At 49.8% G+C, this 25,884-nt stretch overlaps 6 protein-coding genes across 6 annotated transcripts; 3 read left to right on the forward strand and 3 right to left on the reverse strand.

Moving 5' to 3' along the window:
- Positions 1-1,157: 1,157 nt before the first annotated feature.
- Positions 1,158-1,547, reverse strand: LOC137671242 (claw keratin-like). The gene has a single exon (XM_068414671.1). It carries the CDS (start codon positions 1,545-1,547, stop codon positions 1,158-1,160), a length of 390 nt encoding a protein of 129 aa, XP_068270772.1.
- Positions 1,548-3,204: 1,657 nt separating this feature from the next.
- Positions 3,205-3,657, forward strand: LOC137671308 (claw keratin-like). The gene has a single exon (XM_068414774.1). It carries the CDS (start codon positions 3,205-3,207, stop codon positions 3,655-3,657), a length of 453 nt encoding a protein of 150 aa, XP_068270875.1.
- Positions 3,658-6,117: 2,460 nt separating this feature from the next.
- Positions 6,118-6,543, reverse strand: LOC137671324 (claw keratin-like). The gene has a single exon (XM_068414811.1). It carries the CDS (start codon positions 6,541-6,543, stop codon positions 6,118-6,120), a length of 426 nt encoding a protein of 141 aa, XP_068270912.1.
- Positions 6,544-8,171: 1,628 nt separating this feature from the next.
- On the forward strand, positions 8,172-8,597 carry LOC137671252 (claw keratin-like). Its single transcript, XM_068414691.1, has one exon. The coding sequence runs from the start codon at positions 8,172-8,174 to the stop codon at positions 8,595-8,597; it is 426 nt and encodes a 141-aa protein (XP_068270792.1).
- Positions 8,598-11,035: 2,438 nt separating this feature from the next.
- LOC137671243 (claw keratin-like) lies at positions 11,036-11,425 on the reverse strand. The gene has a single exon (XM_068414672.1). It carries the CDS (start codon positions 11,423-11,425, stop codon positions 11,036-11,038), a length of 390 nt encoding a protein of 129 aa, XP_068270773.1.
- Positions 11,426-13,066: 1,641 nt separating this feature from the next.
- On the forward strand, positions 13,067-13,492 carry LOC137671307 (claw keratin-like). The gene has a single exon (XM_068414773.1). It carries the CDS (start codon positions 13,067-13,069, stop codon positions 13,490-13,492), a length of 426 nt encoding a protein of 141 aa, XP_068270874.1.
- The last annotated feature ends 12,392 nt before the right edge of the window (positions 13,493-25,884 follow it).

The raw sequence follows: 25,884 nt of genomic DNA on the forward strand, positions 1-25,884 counted from the left end.
TCTCAGAAAATTAAGACACCCATTGTGGAATTTCCTAGGAAGAGTTTGGAAATATTCTTTTAAGTTTGCCTTAGTATCACAGTATGTCTTTGTGCTGGCAGTGTCTCAGACACTTTTTGGTTAGAAACCTATTACAGTTACACTTTCCTCCACCTTAAGTGCTGACCAGGACAAGTGTTTGCAAGTGCTCCGTCTGACTGACAACGGGTGAGGTTCCCAGGCTGCACAACCCCACAGTCGTTATTAGGGCGAGATCCCCTGTCCCCAGCCTGAAGTGACTCTTATTCATGCCTGAAGTACCTAATTTGCAGCAGCAATTCACTCCGAATAGCACGATGGTATAACTCATTCTAGGCATAGAACAGGTGGGGAAGTGCTTTGAAAGCCCCATTAAACCCTAGAGCCCTTATTGGGAGTGTAATTGCTGTCTCACAAGAGAAACAGAGCTCAGTTGTGCTACAACACAAACTGCGAGTACAAAATTAATTGAAAACCTTTGCAAGTAGAGCTTTGGGTTACACTTCCAGGGGATGGAGCTTTCTCAGGGCTTCTGAGGAGCTTTATTCCCAGGAAAGCACCCTGTTCCCTAAGCCACATCCCATCTGATTTTTAACCCTGTGGCTTGAGCTTCATTATCAACATATCCCTGGCAAAAGTGGAAAATCAGAAGAGCAAACTCATATAAACCAACCAAAAGCCAAGTTATCGATGCAATGTGGATTCTTTAATGCGGACGGAAAGTGCAATAGACAGTGACAGCAGGAAAAAAACAGCACAGGAACAACGAATTGGGATCATAAGGCTGCAGGAAGGCACAACCGAGGGCTCCACCCCAAAGATTCCCCCCTCCGCTTGCAGGTTGAGAGTCTCAGAGCCGGGCACAGCAGGGCAGACTCTGATCTGAGCACGAGAACAGCTTTGGTGTATCTCAGAGGGGAGTTTTGGGAGGCCGTGCTGGGAACCCTAAAGTCGCCAGCTGAAGGTCTGCAAGGTCACTCTGTGCAAAGAAGCAAGGGCCATAAAGTTCAAGGAGCTGCTTTGCCACAGCCTCAAGAGGGGCTCAAAGCTTTGTTCTGCATCTGGTGGCAGATGACAAGAGGTGCTGCCTGCGGAGACCCAGGGCAGATGCAGCCCTGAACTCCACAGACATCTGGGGTTCAGCAGGGCCCACAGTTGCCATTGAGGTACCTGTGGCCTCGGCCCCAGCCGCCATAGCCGCAACTCCCAAAGCCTCCGTAGCCACCATAGCCCCCATAGCCCCCAAGGCCTCCATAGCCCCCATAGCCCCATGAGCCTCCAAATCCACCACGGCCTCCAAAAGTGCCGCCGTAGCCCCATCCAACGCCGGGGGCTCCCGCCGAGCCAACAATGCCGTACTGCGGGAAGGAGCTGAGGATGGGCCCGGGCAAGGTGACCACCGAGGGCGGGGGCTGGATCAGCACCGTGGAGTCGGGGCACTGCCGCACGCAGGGCTCGTTGGCGGTGTCAGCCAGCGGGGCCGGGGCGGCCACCCCACAGGAAGGGACGCACAGGTTGGAGCAGGACATCTTTGAGGCAGGCAAGGAGTCCTGGAAAAGGCACCAGGAATTAGGCAAAGGTGCGGGGAAGGGGCTGTATGGAGGGAGGCAGGGAGAGATCCCCAAGAGGCTTCCAAGAGCTGCACTTACCCTGTTGATCAGGAGAGTGAAGCGGAGGAAGGTGGATAGAGGGCTGCGAAGTCCTCAGCTCTTTTATACATGTCCCAGACTGCCCGGGGCATTGGCCAAGGGGGCGGTGGCAGAAGCCCCAGCTAATCATGAAATCAAGTGGACAAGCCTCATGAAACAAACTGTGATGCGGGGCAATTATATCCATCCTAACTGGGTACAGCAGCGAGCAAACGTGCCCTGGAGAGCAAACAGGTAATGGGAGGGACAGACCCGTGACCCATCATTACATGAAAGACGAGGCGCTGCTGTAGCTGAACTTGAGGTACCAATAAACCTTGATCTGTCCCTAATCCCTCACTTTGCTCACGTGCGAGAGTCTTGGGCATCTTGCAGAAGCGCTTTGCGATCCTGCGTTCATCCATCACTCCTGTCATTACCTCTCTTTTACAGGCTGGTAAACAGAGGCACCAGGAGGTTGGGCAAAGGGAGAAGCTATCCCACACGCTCAGGGAAGCTCGTAAACGCCAATCGTGGCCCCATGCTAGCTAGGGCTGGGGAGGTCACAGTACCGGGTGCAAGGGGCATCCCTAAGCCTTGGATGTTTTTCTGCCATTGCACTTGTTGATTTTTAGCTTCCAAATTCACTTGGTTGTCACGTAAAGAAAGGAGAAGATGATGGGTCTCATGTGGGATGAAGCTCCATCTAAGAGCAGTGCTGGCGCAGATGTGGGTGGGAGGGCAGTGGGATCAGGTACTGGGGATCTGTGAGGGGAGAGGTGCACAGAGGAGCTGGAGAGCAGGAACCAAGGCACTGAGACCAAGGCACTGTCAGCTCCTTCAGCCTCATGTCTGTGAGCATGGTCCTCCCCAAGCCCTCTCTGGAGGGTCTCGATTGCTCAGCTGGGCATTGAGGGATGTGCCAGGAGAGGCTGCCCGAGCACCCGCAGAGAGCCAGGCTGCACGTGGCCACACTCCCCGCAGGCACAGGCTGCTGGGCACTGCTGGCTCAGGGCACGCAGCTGGGCAGCTGCGGAGTGGGGCAAGGCTGGGCACAGCAACCTTCTGCAGGATGCCCGGGATTCTTCCACGTGAACAAAGTGGGGGATTAGGGACAGATCGAGGTTTATTGGTACCTCAAGTTCATCTACAGCAGCGCCTCGTCTTTCATGTAGTGGTGTGTCACGGTCTGTCCCTCCCATTACCTGTTTGCTCTCCAGGGCACGTTTGCTCACTGCTGTACCCAATTAGGATGGATATAATTGCCCCACATCACAGTTTGTTTCATGAGGCTTGTCCACTTGGTTTCATGATTAGCTGGGGCTTCTGCCACCGCCCCTTGGCCGATGCCCCGGGCAGCCTGGGACATGTATAAAAGAGCTGAGGACTTCGCAGCCCTCTGTCCACCTTCCTCCGCTTCACTCTCCTGATCAACAGGGTAAGTGCAGCTCTTGGAAGCCTCTTGGGGATCTCTCCCTGCCTCCCTCCATACAGCCCCTTCCCCGCACCTTTGCCTAATCCCTGGTGCCTTTTCCAGGACTTCTTGCCTGCCTCAAAGATGTCCTGCTCCAACCTGTGCGTCCCTTCCTGTGGGGTGGCCGCCCCGGCCCCGCTGGCTGACACCGCCAACGAGCCCTGCGTGTGGCAGTGCCCCGACTCCACGGTGCTGATCCAGCCCCCGCCCTCAGTGGTCACCTTGCCCGGGCCCATCCTCAGCTCCTTCCCGCAGTACAGCGTTGTTGGCTCGGCGGGAGCCCCCGGCGTTGGATGGGGCTACGGCGGCACTTTTGGAGGCCGTGGTGGATTTGGAGGCTCATGGGGCTATGGGGGCTATGGAGGCCTTGGGGGCTATGGGGGCTATGGAGGCCTTGGGGGCTATGGGGGCTATGGAGGCCTTGGGTGCTATGGAGGCTATGGGGGCTATGGGGGCTACGGAGGCTTTGGGAGTTGCGGCTATGGCGGCTGGGGCCGAGGCCACAGGTACCTCAATGGCAACTGTGGGCCCTGCTAAGCCCCACACTGGGTCCGGCCACAAATGAAGAAGAGCTCCAGAAAAGCCCCTGGCACATCCCAACACAACGCCCAAAGGAAGGACATCCCTTCGGCATTGCTGGGCTCCAGAGCTTGGATGTCTCATGCCTGCTTGGGACTCAACTCTGCCTTCCTACTGCCCTGCTTGAGCACCCCTTCAGGATTTGCTTCCCCTGACAATGCAGACCCACACCGGGTGCCTGCTCCTGCCGCATGGCTGATGCTCACCATAGCTCTTCCTGCTGCCAGGAGGTATGGGCTGCCCATGGCCAGGGCCCTGCTCTTCCCTCAATTCCCTCCTCCCTTGAAGTTGCAATAAAAGCTGTCTTGCATCACAATGTTGACCCTTGGTTTTACTTGACCCTTTCTCCATACCCAATACTCCAAGAGGCAACATGGGTCCCATGAGTGTCCCAGCCAGTTCCCACACAGCGTCGCGTTAGAACAACCTGCAAGAGCTGCCTCATGTCCTCCTGCCTGCCCTTGGACAGCACATCCCTCTGTGGGAGGGTTTCCCAGAGTAGGGACTGTGCTCACATCCTTTGGCAACAACTTCTCCCTCTTCACCCTCCCTGTCTTCTCCCCGCATTGGGCTCCTGCACTCTGCAGCCCAAGAAGAGCGGTTGGGCCCCACAGTGAGTTTGCCACCCACTCTGGCCATTCCCCACAGGATGCCTGAAGCCCCAGGGCAGTGGGGATTCGGACACCAACGGAGCCACCCCAAGGGCAAAGGCCCAGCTCAGAGCCACTTGGGAGCTCTTTGGTCTATAGGAGGGAGCATGAAACACTCCCAGCACCTCCCCAACTGCCATGCCTCCATCCCCTCTACATTCCTGCACCCCTCCTCACCCTCCACCTTGTTATCCTCTGTTTCTCACTGCTCCTTGGAGCACTTCTGGCTGAAGCTTTTCCTGGGGTTCCCTATGTCACCCACCCACAGCCTGGGGACACAGCTCTGCCCAGGAACGACAGGAGAGTTTCCCACAGCCTGGTGCTCTTCACCATACTTTGCTGGCCCTTCGCTGCCCTTCCTCACACACCAACCCACACAGTAGCCCACACTGCCACACCACCTCCAAAGCACCCACCCATAGCAGCCGTGACAGAGTCACCAAAACTCCCTTTCACTACTGTGTCCTCAGCAGATCTGCAGGGGACATCATGTGAGCCAGGATATGGCTGATGGCTGAGAGTCAAGGTATGGGGACCTGGACAGATGTGAGCATGGGCAGAGGTGGAAACTTCCACAAGGAGATGAGAAGAGGAGCAAACGTCAGTTCAGGTGGTGGAAAAAATGAATACCTGCTCCTGCCATTTTGCTGCCTTTTTTCCCACCCTCTCTGTTCACAATTGTGGATGAGATGATTCCTTTTCTTGAGCTCCCCAGCACTGACCAAAGTGCTCCCACTCTGCCCTTCCTGATGCCTCCAGCCAGAACTGTCCCTGTCTAAGACCACCATGAAGTGCCGGGATCGCACAATCAGAACATCCTGGGGGAAGGGAGGGACCTCAGGAGGGCAGGCAGTCCAGCCTCCTCCTCCAAGAGCTTTGTGCTTCATGTGACTGGATGCCCATGGCCATTTCATGGCTCTGAGAGGAATCTTGGGAAGACTTGGCTGTATCTATCTCACCCCTTCCCAGTGACTCCAAATTCTACCTTGGCACAGGGGCATGGTCAGCATGTGGCAGCAGCCCTGTACATGCAGGGTTCATCTCTCTATTTCCCTGGACCTCCAGATGTGACCAGTAACAAGCCAATAAAAGCAGGTGATGCCAGGCAGGCTGGTTTTGCAGAGGATTTGGAAGAGCTTCTGCAGGAACTTTATGGCACTTTGAGGTATTCAAAGTGGGCTTAGGGCATGTGTTGTGTTTATTGCTGGTGGCAGACCAGAGGAAGCTCAGTGGGATGTGCTCTACAAGGCCCAGCTGGGACTGTCATCATCAGCTGTAACACATGGAGCAAACTGCCCAAATGCTCCAAGGGCACTGCTGTGGGAGATCCAAGCAGCCCACACAGACACGCTCTGATGTTGGGGGAAGCAGGAAAGAAGAAGGAAGGATCAAGAAAAACTATGGGTCAACATTGCGATGCAACACAGCTTTTATTGCAGTTTCAGGGGAGGAGGGAGTTGGGAGAAGAGCAGAGCCCTGGCCAAGGGCAGCCCACATCTCTTGGCAGCAGCAGAGCGACAGCGACCATCAGCCGTACGGCAGGAGCAGGCACCCAGTGTGGGTCTCTGTGATCAGGGGGGAACAAGTCTTGAAGGGATGATCAGCAGGGCAGGAGGAAGGCAGAGTCGGGTCCCAAGCAGGCATGAGACATCCAAGTTCCAGAGCCCAGCAATGCCGAAGGGATGTCCTTCCTTTGGGTGTTGAGTTGGGATGTGCCAGGGGCTTTGCTGGAGCTCTTCTTCATTTGTGGCCGGACCCAGTGTGGGGCTTAGCAGGGCCCGCAGTTGCCATTGAGGTACCTGTGGCCTCGGCGCCAGCCGCCGTATCCGCAACTCCCAAAGCCTCCGTAGCCCCCATAGCCCCCATAGCCTCCATAGCACCCAAGGCCTCCATAGCCCCCATAACCCCCAAGGCCTCCATAGCCCCCATAGCCCCATGAGCCTCCAAATCCACCACGGCCTCCAAAAGTGCCGCCGTAGCCCCATCCAACGCCGGGGGCTCCTGCCGAGCCAACAACGCTGTACTGCGGGAAGGAGCTGAGGATGGGCCCGGGCAAGGTGACCACCGAGGCTGGGGGCTGGATCAGCACCGTGGAGTCGGGGCACTGCCGCACGCAGGGCTCGTTGGCGGTGTCAGCCAGCGGGGCCGGGGTGGCCACCCCACAGGAAGGGACGCACAGGCTGGAGCAGGACATCTTTGAGGCAGGCAAGGAGTCCTGGAAAAGGCACCAGGGATTAGGCAAAGGTGCGGGGAAGGGGCTGTATGGAGGGAGGCAGGGAGAGATCCCCAAGAGGCTTCCAAGAGCTGCACTTACCCTGTTGATCAGGAGAGTGAAGCGGAGGAAGGTGGATAGAGGGCTGCGAAGTCCTCAGCTCTTTTATACATGTCCCAGACTGCCCTGGGCATCGGCCAAGGGGCGGTGGTGGAAACCCAGGTAATCATGAAAAAAGCGGCCAAGCCTCATGACATACATTGTGATGCGAAACAATTATATCCCTCTTCATTGGGGGTGTTGGTGTGCAAACATGCCCTGAAGAAGAAAGAGGTGATGGGAGGGACAAATCGTGACACATCATTACATGAAAAATAAAGTGCTGCTGATGTAGCTGCCCTGGCAGCACCAATAAACCCCAACCTATCCCTAATCCCTCTACATTGCTTACGCTCCAGATCCTGGGCGTCTTGCAGAAGTGCTTTGCTATCCTGTGCACAGCCATCATGCCTGTCATTACCTCTTTTACAGGCTGGTAAACAGAGGCGACGGGAGGTTGGGCAAATAAGAAGCCATTCCACACGCTCGGGGTGACTCCCAAAGGCCCATCATCGCCCAGTGCCCGTGACGGCTGGGGGTCATTTGGGGCAAAGAATTGGGAGCATCCCTGAGCCTTGGCCATCTCCATGCTCCTGCTTGACAGGGTGTATTTGGGGCTCCCCGATTAACAGCCATGCAAAGAGCAGGGGCACTCTTTGCTGTGTGGGACAAAGACCCATATGCACAGGGGGTCAACAACGATGTTGGTGAGGAGCAGTGGGATCCGGTACTGGGGACCTGTGTGAGGGCGAGACATGCACTGAGGAGCTGGAGGGCAGGAAGGGGACCAGCACACGCTCAGCTTCCTTGGCCACATGTCTGTGAGCATGGTCCTCCCCAAGCCCTCTCTGGAGAGTCTCGATTGCTCAGCTGGGCATTGAGGGATGTGCCAGGTGAGGCTGCCCGAGCACCCGCAGAGAGCCAGGCTGTGCGTGGCCACACTCCCCCCAGGAACAGGCTGCTGGGCACTGCTGGCTCAGGGCACACAGCTGGACTGCTGCCAAGTGGGGCATGGCTGGGCACAGCAACCTTCTGCAAGATGCCCGGGACTCTTCCACGTCAGCAAAGTGAGGGATTAGGGACAGATTGAGGTTTATTGGTGCTACAGCAGCATGTTGTCTTTGATGTAATGGCCTATCGTGGTCTGTCCCTCCCATCACCTCTTTCTTCTCCAGGGCAAGTTTGCACACCAGCGTCCCCAATGAAGAGGGATATAATTGTTTCGCGTCACAATGTATGTCATGAAGCTTGGCCACTTGTTTTCGTGATCACCTGCGTTTCCACCACCGCCCCTTGGCCGATGCCCAGGGCAGTCTGGGACATGTATAAAAGAGCTGAGGACTTCACAGCCCTCTATCCACCTTCCTCCGCTTCACTCTCCTGATCAACAGGGTAAGTGCAGCTCTTGGAAGCCTCTTGGGGATCTCCCCCTGCCTCCCTCCATACAGCCCTTCCCCGCACCTTTGCCTAATCCCTGGTGCCTTTTCCAGGACTCCTTGCCTGCCTCAAAGATGTCCTGCTCCAACCTGTGCGTCCCTTCCTGTGGGGTGGCCGCCCCGGCCCCGCTGGCTGACACCGCCAACGAGCCCTGCGTGCGGCAGTGCCCCGACTCCACGGTGCTGATCCAGCCCCCGCCCTCGGTGGTCACCTTGCCCGGGCCCATCCTCAGCTCCTTCCCGCAGTACAGCGTTGTTGGCTCGGCGGGAGCCCCCGGCGTTGGATGGGGCTACGGCGGCACTTTTGGAGGCCGTGGTGGATTTGGAGGCTCATGGGGCTATGGGGGCTATGGAGGCCTTGGGGGCTATGGGGGCTATGGAGGCCTTGGGTGCTATGGAGGCTATGGGGGCTATGGGGGCTACGGAGGCTTTGGGAGTTGCGGATACGGCGGCTGGCGCCGAGGCCACAGGTACCTCAATGGCAACTGCGGGCCCTGCTAAGCCCCACACTGGGTCCGGCCACAAATGAAGAAGAGCTCCAGAAAAGCCCCTGGCACATCCCAACACAACGCCCGAAGGAAGGACATCTCTTCGGCATTGCTGGGCTCCGGAGCTTGGATGTGTCATGCCTGCCTGGTGCCCAACTCTGCCTTCTTCCTGCCCTGCTGATCATCCCTTCAAGACTTGTTCCCCCTTGATCGCAGAGACCTGCACTGGGTGCCTGCTCCTGCCGCACGGCTGATGGTTGCTGCCGTTCCGCTGCTGCCAGGAGGTGTGGGCTGCCCTTGGCCAGGGCTCTGCTCTTCTCCCAACTCCCTCCTCCCCTGAAACTGCAATAAAAGCTGTGTTGCATCACAATGTTGACCCATGGTTTTTCTTGATCATTCCTTCTTCTTTCCTGCTTCCCCCAATGTCAGAGCGTGTCTGTGTGGGCTGCTTGGATCTCCCACAGCAGTGCCCTTGGAGTATTTGGGCAGTTTGCTCCATGTGTTACAGCTGATGATGACAGTCCCAGTTGGGTCTTGTAGAGCACATCCCACTGAGCTTCCTCTGGTCTGCCACCAGCAATAAACACAACACATGCCCTAAGCCCACTTTGAATACCTCAAAGTGCCATAAGGTTCCTGCAGAAGCTCTTCCAAATCCTCTGCAAAACCAGCCTGCCTGGCATCACCTGCTTTTATTGGCTTGTTAGTGGTCACATCTGGAGGTCCAGGGAAATGGAGAGACGAACCCTGCCACATGCTGACCATGCCCCTGTGCCAAGGTAGAATTTGGAGTCACTGGGAAGGGGTGAGGTAGATACAGCCAAGTCTTCCCGTTTCCTCTCAAAGCCATGAAATGGCCATGAGTATCCAGTCACATGAAGCACAAAGCTCTTGGAGGAGGAGGTTGAACTGCCTGCCCTCCTGAGGTCCCTCCCTTCCCCCAGGATGTTTTGATTGTGCGATCTCAGCACTTCACGGTGGTCTTGGAGAGGGACGGTTCTGGCTGGAGGCATCAGGAAGGGCAGAGTGGGAGCACTTTGGTCACTGCTGGGGAGCTCAAGAAAAGGAATCATCTCATCCACAATTGTGAACAGAGAGGGTGGGAAAAAAGGCAGCAAAATGGCAGGAGTGGGCATTCATTTTTTCCACCACCTGAACTGAAGTTTACACCTCTTCTCATCTCCTTGTGGAAGCTTCCACTTCTGCCCATGCTCACATCTGGCCAGGTCCCTGTGCACTGACTCTCAGCCATCGGCCATGTCCTAGCTCACATGATGTCCCCTGCAGATCTGCTGAGGGCACAGTGTTGAAAGGGAGTTTTGGTGACTCTGTCACGGCTGCTGTGGGTGGGTGCTTTGGAGGGGGTGTGGTAGTGTGGGCTACTGTGTGGGCTGATGTGTGAGGAAGGGCAGCGAAGGGCCAGCAAAGTCTGGTGCAGAGCACCGGGCTGTGGGAAACTCTCCTCTCATTCCTGGGCAGAGCTGTGTCCCCAGGCTGTGGGTGGGTGGCATAGAGAACCCCAGGAAAAGCTTCAGCCAGAAGTGCTCCAAGGAGCAGTGAGAAACAGAGGATAACAAGGTGGAGGGTGAGGAGGGGTGCAGGAATGTAGAGGGGATGGAGGCATGGCAGTTGGGGAGGTGCTGGGAGCGTTTCATGCTCCCTCCTATAGACCAATGAACTCCCAAGTGGCTTTGAGCTGGGCCTTTGCCCTTGGGGTGGCTCCGTTGGTGTCCGAATCCCCACTGCCCTGGGGCTGCAGGCAACCCGTGGGGAATGGCCAGAGTGGGTGGCAAACTCACTGTGGGGCCCAACAGCACTTCTTGGGCTGCAGAGTGCAGGAGCCCAATGCGGGGAGAAGACAGGGAGGGTGAAGAGGGAGAAGCTGTTGCCAAAGGATGTGAGCACAGTCCCTACTCTGGGAAACCCTCCCACAGAGGGATGTGATGTCTGAGGGCAGCCAGGAGGACATGAGGCAGCTCTTGCAGGTTTTCCTAGCACAGCCCTGGGTGGGAACTGGCTGGGACACTCATGGGACCCATGCTGCCTCTTGGGGTATTGGGTATGGAGGAAGGATCAAGTAAAACCAAGGGTCAACATTGTGATGCAAGACAGCTTTTATTGCAACTTCAGGGGAGGAGGGAATTGAGGGAAGAGCAGGGCCCTGGCCATGGGCAGCCCACACCTGGCAGCAGGCAGAGCTACGGTGAGCATCAGCCGTGTGGCAGGAGCAGGCACCCGGTGTGGGTCTGCATTGTCAGGGGAAGCAAATCCTGAAGGGGTGCTCAAGCAGGGCAGTAGGAAGGCAGAGTTGGGTCCCAAGCAGGCTTGAGACATCCAAGTTCCAGAGCCCAGCAATGCCGAAGGGATGTCCTTCCTTCGGGCGTTGTGTTGGGATGTGCCAGGGGCTTTTCTGGAGCTCTTCTTCATTTGTGGCCGGACCCAGTGTGGGGCTTAGCAGGGCCCACAGTTGCCATTGAGGTACCTGTGGCCTCGGCCCCAGCCGCCATAGCCGCAACTCCCAAAGCCTCCGTAGCCACCATAGCCCCCATAGCCCCCAAGGCCTCCATAGCCCCCATAGCCCCATGAGCCTCCAAATCCACCACGGCCTCCAAAAGTGCCGCCGTAGCCCCATCCAACGCCGGGGGCTCCCGCCGAGCCAACAACGCTGTACTGCGGGAAGGAGCTGAGGATGGGCCCGGGCAAGGTGACCACTGAGGGCGGGGGCTGGATCAGCACCGTGGAGTCGGGGCACTGCCGCACGCAGGGCTCGTTGGCGGTGTCAGCCAGCGGGGCCGGGGCGGCCACCCCACAGGAAGGGACGCACAGGTTGGAGCAGGACATCTTTGAGGCAGGCAAGGAGTCCTGGAAAAGGCACCAGGAATTAGGCAAAGGTGCGGGGAAGGGGCTGTATGGAGGGAGGCAGGGAGAGATCCCCAAGAGGCTTCCAAGAGCTGCACTTACCCTGTTGATCAGGAGAGTGAAGCGGAGGAAGGTGGATAGAGGGCTGCGAAGTCCTCAGCTCTTTTATACATGTCCCAGACTGCCCGGGGCATTGGCCAAGGGGGCTGTGGCAGAAGCCCCAGCTAATCATGAAATCAAGTGGACAAGCCTCATGAAACAAACTGTGATGCGGGGCAATTATATCCATCCTAATTGGGTACAGCAGTGAGCAAACGTGCCCTGGAGAGCAAACAGGTAATGGGAGGGACAGACCATGACACACCACTACATGAAAGACGAGGCGCTGCTGTAGCTGAACTCACGGCACCAATAAACCTTGATCTGTCCCTAATCCCTCACTTTGCTGACGTGGAAGAGTCCCGGGCATCCTGCAGAAGGTTGCTGTGCCCAGCCTTGCCCCACTCCGCAGCTGCCCAGCTGCGTGCCCTGAGCCAGCAGTGCCCAGCAGCCTGTGCCTGCGGGGAATGTGGCCATGCGCAGCCTGGCTCTCTGCGGGTGCTCAGGCAGCCTCTCCTTGCACATCTCTCAATGCCCAGCTGAGCAATCGAGACCCTCCAGAGAGGGCTTGGGGAGGACCATGCTCACAGACACGAGGCTGAAAGAGCTGACAGTGACCTGGTCCCGTTGCTGCCCTCCTGCTCCTCCATATACGTCCCACCTCTCCGAGGTCTCCTGTGCTCTATCCCACTGCCATGCCCATCGCATCTCTACCAGCCCCCTGTGTGTTTGGCATTTTGCCATGCATGGAACCCCTCTCCTATAATCTTTGCATGGCTGTCAAGTGAAAACAGAAACTAAAAATCCCCATGTCTGCCAGAGCCTTAGAGGTGGGCTATTAATAGAGATGTCTGTGGACCCCAGATCATAAGATGTGCAGCTATTGGTGGCATTCAGAGATGGTGGGTCTTTGGGAGTCACCCCAAGCGTGTGGAATGGCTTCTCATTTGCCCAACCTCCAATGCCTCTGTTTACCAGCCTGTAAAAGAGGTAATGAGAGGCGTGATGGCTGTGCACAGGCTTGTAAAGCACTTCTGCAAGATGCTCAGGGCTCCGGCACGTGAGCAAAGTGGGGGATTAGGGATAGATTGGGGTTTATTGGTGCCACGAATTCAGCCACAGCAGCACCTTGTCTTTCATGTAATGGCTTGTCATGCTCTGCCCCCCCATGACCCTTATCCTCTCCAGGGCACGTTTGCACACCAATGTCCCCAATGAAGAGGGATATAATTGACTCCTATCACAGTGCACGTCATGAAGCTTGGCCGCTTGTTTTCGTGATTACCTGCGTTTCCACCACCGCCCCTTGGCCGATGCCCCGGGCAGTCTGGGACATGTATAAAAGAGCTGAGGACTTCGCAGCCCTCTATCCACCTTCCTCCGCTTCACTCTCCTGATCAACAGGGTAAGTGCAGCTCTTGGAAGCCTCTTGGGGATCTCCCCCTGCCTCCCTCCATACAGCCCTTCCCCGCACCTTTGCCTAATTCCTGGTGCCTTTTCCAGGACTCCTTGCCTGCCTCAAAGATGTCCTGCTCCAACCTGTGCGTCCCTTCCTGTGGGGTGGCCGCCCCGGCCCCGCTGGCTGACACCGCCAACGAGCCCTGCGTGCGGCAGTGCCCCGACTCCACGGTGCTGATCCAGCCCCCGCCCTCGGTGGTCACCTTGCCCGGGCCCATCCTCAGCTCCTTCCCGCAGTACAGCGTTGTTGGCTCGGCGGGAGCCCCCGGCGTTGGATGGGGCTATGGCGGCACTTTTGGAGGCCGTGGTGGATTTGGAGGCTCATGGGGCTATGGGGGCTATGGAGGCCTTGGGGGCTATGGGGGCTATGGAGGCCTTGGGTGCTATGGAGGCTATGGGGGCTATGGTGGCTACGGAGGCTTTGGGAGTTGCGGCTATGGCGGCTGGGGCCGAGGCCACAGGTACCTCAATGGCAACTGTGGGCCCTGCTGAACCCCAGATATCCATGGAGTTCAGGGCTGCATCTGCCCTGGGTCTCCGCAGGCAGCACCTCTTGTCATCTGCCACCAGATGCAGAACAAAGCTTTGAGCCCCTCTTGAGGCTGTGGCAAAGCAGCTCCTTGAACTTTATGGCCCTTGCTTCTTTGCACAGAGTGACCTTGCAGACCTTCAGCTGGCGACTTTAGGGTTCCCAGCACGGCCTCCCAAAACTCCCCTCTGAGATACACCAAAGCTGTTCTCGTGCTCAGATCAGTCTGCCCTGCTGTGCCCAGCTCTGAGACTCTCAAGCTGCCAGAGGAGGGGGGAATCTTTGGGGTGGAGCCCTGGGTTGGTGCCTTCCTGCTCGTTGTTCTTGTGCTGTTTTTTTTCCTGCTGTCACTGTCTATTGCACTTTCCGTCCGCATTAAAGAATCCACATTGCATCGATATCTTGGCTTTTGGTTGGTTTATATGAGTTTGCTCTTCTGATTTTCCACTTTTGCCAGGGATATGTTGATAATGAAGCTCAAGCCACAGGGTTAAAAATCAGATGGGATGTGGCTTAGGGAACAGGGTGCTTTCCTGGGAATAAAGCTCCATCCCCTGGAAGTGTAACCCAAAGCTCTACTTGCAAAGGTTTTCAATGAATTTTGTGTTGTAGCACATCTGAGCTCTGTTCCTCTTGTGAGACAGCAATTACACTCCCAATAAGGGCTCTAGGGTTTAATGGGGCTTTCAAAGCACTTCCCCACCTGTTGTATGCCTAGAATGAGTTACACCATCGTGCTATTAAGAGTTAATTGCTGCTGCAAATTAGGTACTTCAGGCATGAATAAGAGTCACTTCAGGCTGGCAGGGGATCTCGCCCTAATAACGACCGTGGCGTTGTGCAGCCTGGGAACCTCACCCGTTCCGTTGGCAGTCACACCGAGCCTTGTAGTAGCACTTGCAAACACTTGTCCTGGTCAGCACTTAAGGTGGAGGAAAGTGTAACTGTAACAGATCAGGTTTCTAACCAAAAAGCATCCGAGACACTGCCAGCACAAAGACACACTGTGATGCTAAGGCAATTTTAAAAGAATATTTCCAAACCCTTCCTAGGAAATTCCACAATGGGTGTCTTAATTTTCTGAGATACTACCGGGTTATTAGTTTGCAAAATGTGTGCTCAGGTTCAGCTGACGTGCATAAAAGCTACAGGGTGCAGTATGTCTCCATAAAACATTTCAAGCAGGGGACAAAAATCTGTGTACATCCCAGTCAGAAGAAGAAAAACAGGGACTTGTAATGATGCTATAACATTTTTAATAAGAATAAAGCTCACAATCTAAAATAATACAGAAAGCAGAAGCAGAAAGAATGAGTACAGAGATAATTTATATCTGCAGAAAATCTCCCGTTTTCATTGGTACCATTTTTGCTGCTACAGCTGTAGCATTTGACAATCAATTTCCATTTTCAAACTTTTCCACTTGCTTCAAGTTCAATGAAACAAATCAGATCAGATGATTTACTGTTTCTTTGGTATAGTTTCAAAAGCAGTTAAATCAGAATCACATCCATAGGAAGGCTGGTACAGGTACACTCTAGATTTCGTTAATGTTAGCTGGGAAAGAGCTATAAATGAGTTAAGAAGTTGTTTACCCATGTTAACCCATGTTAAGTCCGGCTTCCTTTACACCACCAAACAAACACGTGTAGGGTTAAGAAGTCGGTAGGGAAAAAGGAAGAAAAAACATTTTGGAAGAACATTGAAGAAGTTTTACAGAAACACTAAGCTCTCCAAAATACTACGGCTTTCAGACGCAGTCCTGGACGCAGAGCTTCTGCAAACCCTCCGGTAACAGCAGCCGTAAATTCAGTAATTAATTCTCAGTCCTCGTTTCTGGATTTACCAGCGGTAGCAGGGGTAGCAGCTCCCATAGCTGTATCTACGGGTGTAGCAAGAGTAGGGGTAGCAGTAGCGGGAGGTGGGGCAGCAGTCCTGATCACACCACAGATCCCGGTAGTCGCAGGGGCTCCGGCAGTCGTAGCTCCGGCAGCTGTACACAGACCTGTAGTTGCAGGGAGAGTAGCAGGGCTCCTGACACCGGGTCTGGTAGCAGAAAGTCATCTTGATGCGATGGAGGGAGGCGTGTCTGAAATACCAGAGGGAAGAAAAAGCCTGTAAGGCAATGCTCCCAACAGCAAGTCAATCTCAAATAAATGCTGCAAGCATGCAGGGAAGGAAGAGAGAGCCAGCGACCCAGGCACGCTGCCTGACACCCTCTGCGCTCATCTACTGTTCTATCCTGATTTTTAGTGCCAGGTCTTCCCCCTAATCCTCCATCTTGATCAGCCTTTCTGAGCTTTCCTGCACAGCTCCACTGGCTGCAGCCGTGGACCGTGATGGGAGACAGGATTGTGAACTGTGACGCCTGTGTCAAAAGGGAGACGTCTGGAAAGAAACTGGAAAATCCTTCATAGCTGTACAGAGATAAAGGCTTTAAGGGAAAAGAGGGATACATGCAGGACTGACAGTTTCAAACACTCAAATATTAATGAAAATCCAGGGAGGAAAGAATATCTTATATATAAATAATTCCCATCAAATCACAACCTTAATTCCCAATGCATTAATCTACAGCACTTGTAGAGTAGTAACTGAGAGAAGGGGGGAAGAGGGAGAAGATGATAGTATCAAATACATCTCTTCATAATTCACTAGGCTTTCTAAATGGATTCCGACTTACCCGCTTGTGCAAGGAGGATAAGGCAGGAGAAGCGAATGCATTGCTCTCAGCAGCGTGGGTTTTTATAGAGCGCCCAGTCCCGCCCAGCGCGTGAAAGGCACGTCTGCGCCCCGGGTCACCTCCAATTACCAACCGCATTTTGCTTCCCTAATGACTCCTCCTCATTGATATACTGGTTCTCCTCGGAGTTTCTGATTATTGGTCCGGTACTGTGACATGCAGGCTACACCCTCCACGTTTCTTTCATCTCAAAACTATACAGGGCAATTAATCGGTATCATTGTGCTGAATTCAATTCTTCAGAACAGCAACAAGGCGACAGAATACGCAAAGACGTATGAATTACCAAACATGCCGTTTTTGGAAGCCCAACCTCACCGTGCGTGTTGGCCCATGTACTTCGTTGTACATTTTTTTTTAAATACGTGTGGAAGCTGCAGCGTCTCCTTTTCATATATTTCATAACTTTAATGACACATGAAACAGTACGTTCTTACCAATCCCTTCCAACATTTCCTGTGACTGGCAAAGGGGGAAAGACCATCTCTTGGATTTGATGCAGTCACGCAATAGGATATTGCTGTGCTGATTGATTCAGCTAGAAAATTGGTCCATATGCATTGAAATGGTATGTATATGACGTATTTTTAGAGAAAAAACTTTCCAAGACACAATTCTGAAGCTATAAATTACAACCTTAGTAAAGCATAGGAACAGGATAACATGATGATAGACATTTTTAGAAACTGTGTTACATAACACTGGGGTGTTTTCCAGTAGCATAGTATTAATATTTAAATAATAAATCTCTTTGTACAGGTAAATCTTTAATAAGTATTAATGAAGGCTTTAATATTAAAAATTTAGAGAAAGGCCCAAAACATCTGACATGCCTGTTATTATCCCTCCTTCACGTGTGAGTAAACAGCAGTGTTTTGAGGTGAAGGTCACCAGGGAAGACTGCGATGTTGCTGCTCTACCAGGTCTCATTCGCAGGGCTCAGCGTTATTCACTGTCATTAACAATATTAACTTAAACACCTCAACAACATTAAGAAGACGTCACGTTAAAACAGATTTAGCATTTGGGGGACTTCCTAGGGAAACTACAGTTATTACAGAGATACGTTCCTGTTCGTATTATCTTATTCCTTATAATGAACCCGAGTGAATCATTTTCTGATCCAAGTGTAAACAATCACTAAGCAGATATTTCTGGATCCAATTAAATTTGCCTTATGTGGGCTGGCTTTCCAGAAGACTAAGTTTGTAAGTTTATTTCATATATGGTGCAAAGCCTGGAAATTTCAAATATCATTATTTCTGTTATTTAAAGTCTTTAGATTTGTTATTGATTTCTACCCGCTTTATGGTTCTCACAAAGTCTGGTCACCGACTCCTTACCTTGTTCAAAAATATTTCCACTGTTCTTCTGAAGTTTGGTAAAAATAATTGATAGAGCATAGCAAGCAAATAAATTGGATTTTCTACAGAATGACTTTCCTGCAGGAGGTTACAGTATACAATTAACATGTCCACGCGTATTTGATTGATTGCAGCAAGGTACAGACCAGATTTGTGCTCTAATTCAAACACCTTTCTTGGACTTCTGCTTTTGAGCTGGAAATAATACAAACAAAATGATAAATACAAATAATGTCAATATTCTGACCTAAAAATGCCATTTTGAAATAAAAACAAACAAACAACAAATGCTTTCTAGGGATTATTATTTCTGCAAAGAATTTGAAATTCTTTCTTCCTCAACCCAATCCAGAGCCACTGCAGGCTTCATATGCTGGAATTTGTCCAAATTCCTCCAAAACTGGGATTAAGAATGTCCATCAATTCTGCTCTCAATGTCCTTCCTTCCCTTTCCTGTTATAACTCAGATTTCACCACACTAATTCCACAAATATAATTGACCCAGGAAGTCTGAACATGAAAGAAAACTACAATGCAATGTCATGCTTTTGGAAGCCAAGAACTGACTAATAATCTCAAACCAAGGAAAACAATTACATCAACTGCAGGAATGACGTGCATAAGTAAATTTGTTTTGTGATGAATAGGAGTGTGAAGCACAGTAGGCCTAGTCAGATAAATATATAAAAGGGAGAGAAATCCAAGGCTCTTCACTCGCATCTCCAGACTTACATTCTCACTGAGCTTGGTAAGTCAGACTTACTACAATGTCTTTATTGCTGTGTAGATGTTATTCTTTCACTATATTGCTATACAAATGGCAGTTAGACTTTAAAAGCAAAGGCTGTGATTTCACAGCCATGCCAGTACAATTCTTTTTTGTTAAAAGTGGGATATTAAGATGCCCACATAAGCTTCGAAGATTGTCTCATCTAGCCATGCGCTATGAGAAATTACCTTATTTTATGATATACTGAAGCATTTCAGCCTTCTGCATTTTGAAGCAGACAATGCATTACATTTTTTCAATTATTTTGAAGAAAAAGCAGGTATATATTCAACTAGCAATTAAGGCATGGACACAAGTCCAAACAAACAAGCTGCTTTTTTCAGTAGAGCACTGCTGACTTGCACAAGGGGAGGATTTCTTCTGCAGCGGCTTGTCTCAAGAGCAAAAACTGGCAGAATTCATTAATTCCTGAATTAGTGTCTGTTTATTTATGGTTATTAGAGAAACATCAGACACTGGTAGAGACAACCTAATCCTAACAATATCCTCTCTAAAATACTACCTGAGTCCAGACTGCCAATGCTAAGCAACGGCAACCAGAAAAGCAGCGTAAAGTATTTTTACGGAGAAAAGAAGGGGGAAAAACAGAAAGGAGTGAGTTGGGCAAGAAGGAGCCGGGGTATGGCCTTGAATGGAGATGTTTGGTTCTTCCCGTGCTTGCCCTTCTCTCCCTCTTTCCCACGCTGACATGGGGGTTGCTAGAAGCAGCAAGCTGCCACTTGGTCTCTGGGTCAGACCTCATCTTCTCCTCTTCTGCTGTGTTTCAGACTCGCCTCCCTCCATCGCATCAAGATGACTTTCTGCTACCAGACCAGGTGTCAGGAGCCCTGCTACTCTCCCTGCAACTACAGGTCCGTGTACAGCTGCCGGAGCTACGACTGCCGGAGCCCCTGCGACTACCGGGATCTGTGGTGTGATCAGGACTGCTGCCCCACCTCCCGCTACTGCTACCCCTACTCTTGCTACACCCGTAGATACAGCTATGGGAGCTGCTACCCCTGCTACCGCTGGTAAACCCAGCCGTGTAATGACCAGATAGGAAACGAAAGGCAAAATAGTGATTTACGGCTCCTGGATGAATTTTACCTTCGCTAAGCTCCCGTGACAGCGACTGCGGTCAGGAACAGTCCTGAGAGCTTAGCATCTCTCTTCAATGTCTGCAGCTTTTTCAAATAACCTGCTTTTAGGGTCAACTCTTCCTTCATAGCCTTTGTTGCTCTTCACCAAACACTACCATGGTGTCAAAAGCATCTGCTGTGAAATGTAGTAACTCTTTGTTTAAAGAATGTATGAATCTCTGGATACTCCTATTCTGTACTACTACAAGCTGTAACTGCTGCAAACAGTGCTTCTTATTCTCATTAAAAGATCTTGCATCCTAGTACTGCTTTCTGTTATATTTCAATTTTTTTTCTTTTATATTTGACTTTACTGTTTATTTACCTCACACATGGCAAAAAAAAAGGCACTAGCTTTTCAGATCTGCAATTTTAAGCATCCTGTAGACTCTGAGGTGACTGAGGACATATTGAACACCTTGATTTATGTCTCCTCCAAGACAGTCCTGAAGACTCACATCCGCTGTGTCCTAACTCTGCCCCTCTTCCACCAAACACACCAAAACACTGCTTATTTCCACAATATCAGCTTAGAAATGTGAAGATGTAAGAAAATTAAATGAGTACTTGCTGACTACATCCAGCCCAAGTGATGCTACATTTGAAGATTGGAAATGCACTAAAAGAGACACAAAATTTCAGACTGCCTAAGCTTTCTGCAGCTCTGAAATAGATCACTGACACAAGGACACACGGGAGCTCACATTCACCTCTTCCCTACCCATATTAAAGTTCAAACATTGCCGTTTCTCCACCAGAGATGACTTTGCTTGGCTCTGTGTGAGCCGTGAGCTCAGTCCTTCCCATGGCTGCCTTGGCCGGGCTGGCTTTTGGGCCCACATCCCGCCAGCGTCTGCCAGCCCTCGCCAAGAGGAAAAAGTGTTATGCAAAGGCAGATGAGAAGCACACAGACTCCAGATAAGGCAAGGCTTCAAGGGGAAGCCTCTTCTTCCCCGTAATTAACAGGAGAGCACGTGACAGGGAGGGAGAAGAGTTGCTTAAAGTAAAAGTGACTGTCAGCTTGATGACGAAGGGATGAACCTACTGGGACGGTTCCCAGGCTGGAGCCACAAGAAGATTGAGTTTTGGAAGTGATTTCCAACAGGAAATATTTCTCCTCCCAGTCTGCAGGAGCTTTGGCTCTCCAGCAAACACCGATCGGCATGCAGGAAGCAGAATGATGGACTTTGGCACTGATGTTTCCCTGATGGGTAGACCATTAGGGATGGGATGGCTGTAGGGTTTCTTGCCTCATCCCGTAAGTGCCAGGTGCGATTGAGCCCCAGAGGAATTGAGATTCCTGTGAATTTGGATCCATGTAAAAGCAGAGCAGAAAAATGAAGCAGAACCTGGACACTTATTCAACAGGTTATTCAAGAGGTTGGCAGAGGAGACTGCAAAAGAGAAATGTGAAGAAAATAAGCCCATGAGACCCTGGGTGAGCTGCCAAAAACATCCATCAAGCCCTGCTTTGAAAATTCACCATCCTGGTCTACAGTAACACACTGGGTACATCTGGAAAATTATTTCAGGCAAATTACCTACTAACAAAGGCTTTTCATGTTCACTGTTCTGAACTGTTGTATCAATTTCCTTTCACCGAAAATGTTCTCATCTGATCTAACAATCTAAAAACGCAAATCAATGTTTGCCTCAACTGGTCATGAAGTGCAAATTCAGCATCTGAAAGTATTCATTTTTTTTTAAAAGTAGCCTTGGTTTATGCATAAATTTGTTTTAAATGTTTAAGAGAAGTTATCAGTTGATGCACTATATCATACTTTCCTATTTCAGAGTAACACAAAGAAATTGGAAATTATTTGTCTTTCAATTAGTACTGTCTATTTTTTCACTTGTTCAAGATGTTCAGATTTAAATTTTGTAAATAATGCAAAAAATAAGAAAAATATTTCAACTTATATGAAATACCCTTCATTATTTCAAAAAAAAAGAAACTACTAGAATTTTTTCAATAAATATTGTCAGTCACAGCATGTTGTCCAAAGAAATTGGGAAAAGTGGATCACATCTCAAGAAATTATGGGTTTTTTTATGTACACACACAAGCACACACAAATATAACCTATTTGTATGTATTTAGAATTACATGTATTATTTCTATATAATCTTATTGCTGATGTGATAGGAGACGAAATAACTCTGCACATGATAAAAGTTAAAAAGAAAATAGAAACGTCCATCTTGAGAGAAAATATCAACGTTTTTCATTAACTTTTTCAGAAGTTCTTTTTAATACACACTTTTAAAATATTTATGTTAGTTCTGATATAAAATCTACCACAGTACAGCTGGAAAAATACAGAAAATGAAGGAATAATGTAGGAATAATTGTTTGACAAATTAAGATGACAAAAAGCAATTGAAATCTTACAGGGATTAACACGCTTAAACCTGCCATGTTCTCGTGAGTCAGGGCTCTTAACTATATGTCTTAATATATTCTCCTCTGTGAATTTGACTCCATCTTTCTGAAAGTAACGAGATTTTTTATAAATTATATTTCCAGTTACTGACTGAATGCTGCTGTGTGTCTTGAAGTCTGTTTAGGGCCCTTCCCTGTGTTACGTTTGTTTGTAGGTACAGAAGGCCTGCAGTAGTGAATTCACATTTCCCAGGCTCTATTTCTGATTTTCAATATTTGGGACATCAAAATATTCTATTAATTTTGAGCAATTAGGTAACTTTGAAAAATCTCATACACTTGTTTGACTTTCCAGGGCATTTACTGGCCCTTTCAGTGCTCCTCAGCTGCTCGTGAGGGTCCAGGCCTCAGCCGCCATGACACAGGCCGCCTGCTCGCTCACAAATTACGAACTTCCCACCTGCGCAAACAGCAACAAAACGCAATTTTTTCACACACGTCACAGCTTCAATTAATATAATTGGTTTCTTCAACGTCAAGGATCATTAGTCTGTTCTCATCTCCACATGACAATGCAGAAGTCACAGGCTTCTTTCATCTTAAAACTTTTTGGGTCACCCTCAGTTTTAATTACCAAATTGAGATACCAAAATGGACAAGATAAAGACAGATACTCAGATTAGAGATGACTGAGAATCAAAACTCATATATTTGAGGGTTTTTAACATATTAAACTTGTGTGGAACCTGAATTATGTCAGGATTTCCTAGAGGAAAAAAAGTTCTGTACACTTACATATACCTAATATACATTTAAAAATAAAACCTAGTGCACCCTCTCTTCCTCACAGAACAAAAATCCCTACTGCTAGAGTAGCAAAGGAGGCAAAAATATTTTTTGCCACTTTTCTTTACCTCCTATTTGTGCCTGTAAAACTGAGTTTTGCATTTGAGAAAAAATAGGTATTTTCTTCTCCTCTTCTAAAATACTTTAATTTTATACCTTTAATATTTCCTTTCATTCTGGTTCACTAACAAAACCCAGAAAATTTATAGCAGTTCAACATTCATTTGGGTAACTATTACACACATATACATACACGAAAAGGAGGGAGGGAAAATTAATCACATAGTCTATACCTCGCCATTGTACCTGCTCATACCATAAAAAAATTCTTTCAGAATATCAGCAAAGCAAATGGAAATTAAGTTCTATAACACTGATGTCAGCAGAATATTTAGAAGTTAAAATTATAAATATTATTTTACAGCAAATCTTATTGATGCTGGTTTTGAACCTCATCTAACACTGCTTTCCCAAAGTGAGCAGAGCACAACACATAAAGTCAAGAACTTCTTTTTATTTTTCCTCAGCAAATACCTCCTTGTATGACCTTCACTGCAGTGAGCCATTCTTCATTTGCATATTAAATGAGGATAATAACAGACATTCTAGAAGTGCTGAGCCTCATCAGAATTTATGGTATCAATGCTCATCCAAAACAGTCATTAAAGACTTACTTCAGTAATGTTTGTATTATTTAAATATTAATGGTTTGTTACTGAAAGGTGCCTCGATGTTGTATAATAAACAACAGAATGGGGAAGGGAACCCCTGGGCTAAGCCATGTGTGTTTTTATTAAAACTAAGGCTTTACAGTCGTCATCCTCACATGGTGCAAACTGGCAGAGATAGATACAGTCATATCTCACTGGATAACACCACCACAAAAAAATCAAATGAGTGATTTCTCCTTTCCCAGCTTAGGAAAACCACTTCTGAAGTGGGCAACTTGTAGCACTTCACCGGTGGTTTTGTTCCACTAAAGCCCATCGCAAAGCAGGGGGCTTCGTAGGCCACCTCACTGCTAGTAGGGTCTCCAGGTACCCTCCCCACCAAATGCTTCCCACCGGTCAGGGACGCACGGTCTCCATCCTACTGGCTTCCACAGCCTTCCTAAGAGACTGCTCTCCCCCTTTTCTCTACTACAGTCCCTGTGGCAGGCCAACTGGAAACACAGATTTGTCCTGTACTACCAGATCCTGCAGCAATACTTGCTCCAGTATTATATATGCATATATGTATCTTATATATCTCTCTCATATAAGTATATCGTAAGTGTGTGGTATCACGAGACATTGATTCAAGCAAGATTTTCTAATAATTTCATCCAGAAAAGAGAGAGAAAAAACTAAAAAACAGACCATAAGCTTAGACGCATTGCTCAGACACTCATTTAATTGATCCCGTGCCTTGGCCTGAACTTCTCATCATGCGTATGCCAAATTATAGACAGTAGAAGAACCTAAAGGAATCAATGGAACGCTTGTCATTAATTGTGACGGAAGTGAATCAATATGTTTGGTAAAAGCCTTAAGCACGTGGTATAATGCCTCTTTCCTCCTTGGGTATTTTACGTCACCCCGCAATGTGCAGTATCCACCTCCCTTATAGGGGCATAACACAAAGAAACAGCCTATGGACGCCCCAGCTAGGCAGGCAGTGAAGCTGGAACTGTTCTGTGTATCCTCCAGTTTCATTCCCTATTGTCCTTTGGGTGAATTCCCCGAGATCCATTTGTCCTGGAAAGTGTTAAGATTGAAGAATCTCACAGGGTGGACTCACAACGCACTACTAGAGGAATTTGAAAATTGTCCTAAATGTGGAGGAAAACAATTATAGCAATTGGACCAGTGATGTATTTCTGAAATGTGTTTTGTGACTAACAGGCAATGGAAGCACATGAAGAATTTCACTGGCTTCCACGGGTCAACGAAACCGTATAAAAGCACTCACAACCCCACACTCCTCACAGCGCTCCTCTTGGTTTACTCTCCTCGGTGATATTGGTAAGTTGAGATCCTGTTCTCATAGAGATTCCTTTAACTTGGGAATAAGCCCTTTACTAGCATTCGCTGATACATAACGATAGTAGAAGTATTTTATTCTGTATGCTTTTAATCTGTATAGTAAAAAAAGTGGGGACGTTGATGAATGAACATTCAGATATCATTGGTAAGATGTGAAGCCTAGTAAGAAGTTTTTTCTTCACATGAGAGAAAGCAACAGCTCTACTTCTTCGGCTTTTTAAATGGAACAGGAATTTTCTTTCTTCGCTTGGTGATACTTAACGCTGAAATTTTGCTTCATGGGCAGAACCGTATATTACGCAAAGTGGAAATGGCTTTTGATGGAAAGATGTTGCAATCATGAATATGGACAGGTCACATGAATTGCTTTAGTCTCTCTGAAGTCACTGGAGCAGCTCTGATCTGTAGCAATACAGGGTTTAAACCTCAGCTCTTCACTGCCCAGCGGAGTATTTTCAGTGTCCTTGCTAGAACTGGCACTAACAAGGCGTATGAACCAATGTTAAATAGGAAAAGGAACAGTTTACATGCCGAGATTAAAACCAGACAAGGGGGTTGACTTTAATGAACTTGTCACGTTGTGTATGAACGTTTCTGAGAACTTTTGAAAATGCCATGTAGGATTCAGGTCAGACATTAGGACACCTACATGTGCATATCCTGAGCCGCAGACTAGCTGTCAGGATCAACCTCAGCTGCCTGTGCGGGGGGCTTGGACACCAAACGCTCACAAACGCATACGTTTGGATGTATATTTGCGCTCTGCAAGCTGAGCCTACCCTTTATCTGCTGCTTTGTTTCAGGTTTGCCTGCCTCCCTCCACCACACCAAGATGTCTTGCGGCTACAGGTACCCGTGCTACAGCCTGTGCTACTCCCAGACCTCCAGGTGCTGCAGCCCCTGCGACTACCAGGGCCTGTGCAACTACCTGCGCAGGTACGACTGCAACGACTGCTGTAGCTACAGGACCACGTGCACGACCCAGTGCTACTACCCTTCCTGCTGCAATTACCGCTATGACTGCTGCTACCCCCGTTGCTAAACCCAGTGGCCACATCCCAGCAACCAGAATCAACCCCGACCCAGC

This window comes from Nyctibius grandis, chromosome 17, assembly GCF_013368605.1.
Source record: "Nyctibius grandis isolate bNycGra1 chromosome 17, bNycGra1.pri, whole genome shotgun sequence".
Lineage (NCBI taxonomy): Eukaryota > Metazoa > Chordata > Aves > Nyctibiiformes > Nyctibiidae > Nyctibius > Nyctibius grandis.

Excerpts from the sequence above, each read along its gene's own strand:
- LOC137671242 (XM_068414671.1), bottom strand. The coding sequence starts at position 1,547 with ATGTCCTGCTCCAACCTGTGCGTCCCTTCCTGTGGGGTGGCCGCCCCG.
- LOC137671308 (XM_068414774.1), top strand. The coding sequence starts at position 3,205 with ATGTCCTGCTCCAACCTGTGCGTCCCTTCCTGTGGGGTGGCCGCCCCG.
- LOC137671324 (XM_068414811.1), bottom strand. The coding sequence starts at position 6,543 with ATGTCCTGCTCCAGCCTGTGCGTCCCTTCCTGTGGGGTGGCCACCCCG.
- LOC137671252 (XM_068414691.1), top strand. The coding sequence starts at position 8,172 with ATGTCCTGCTCCAACCTGTGCGTCCCTTCCTGTGGGGTGGCCGCCCCG.
- LOC137671243 (XM_068414672.1), bottom strand. The coding sequence starts at position 11,425 with ATGTCCTGCTCCAACCTGTGCGTCCCTTCCTGTGGGGTGGCCGCCCCG.
- LOC137671307 (XM_068414773.1), top strand. The coding sequence starts at position 13,067 with ATGTCCTGCTCCAACCTGTGCGTCCCTTCCTGTGGGGTGGCCGCCCCG.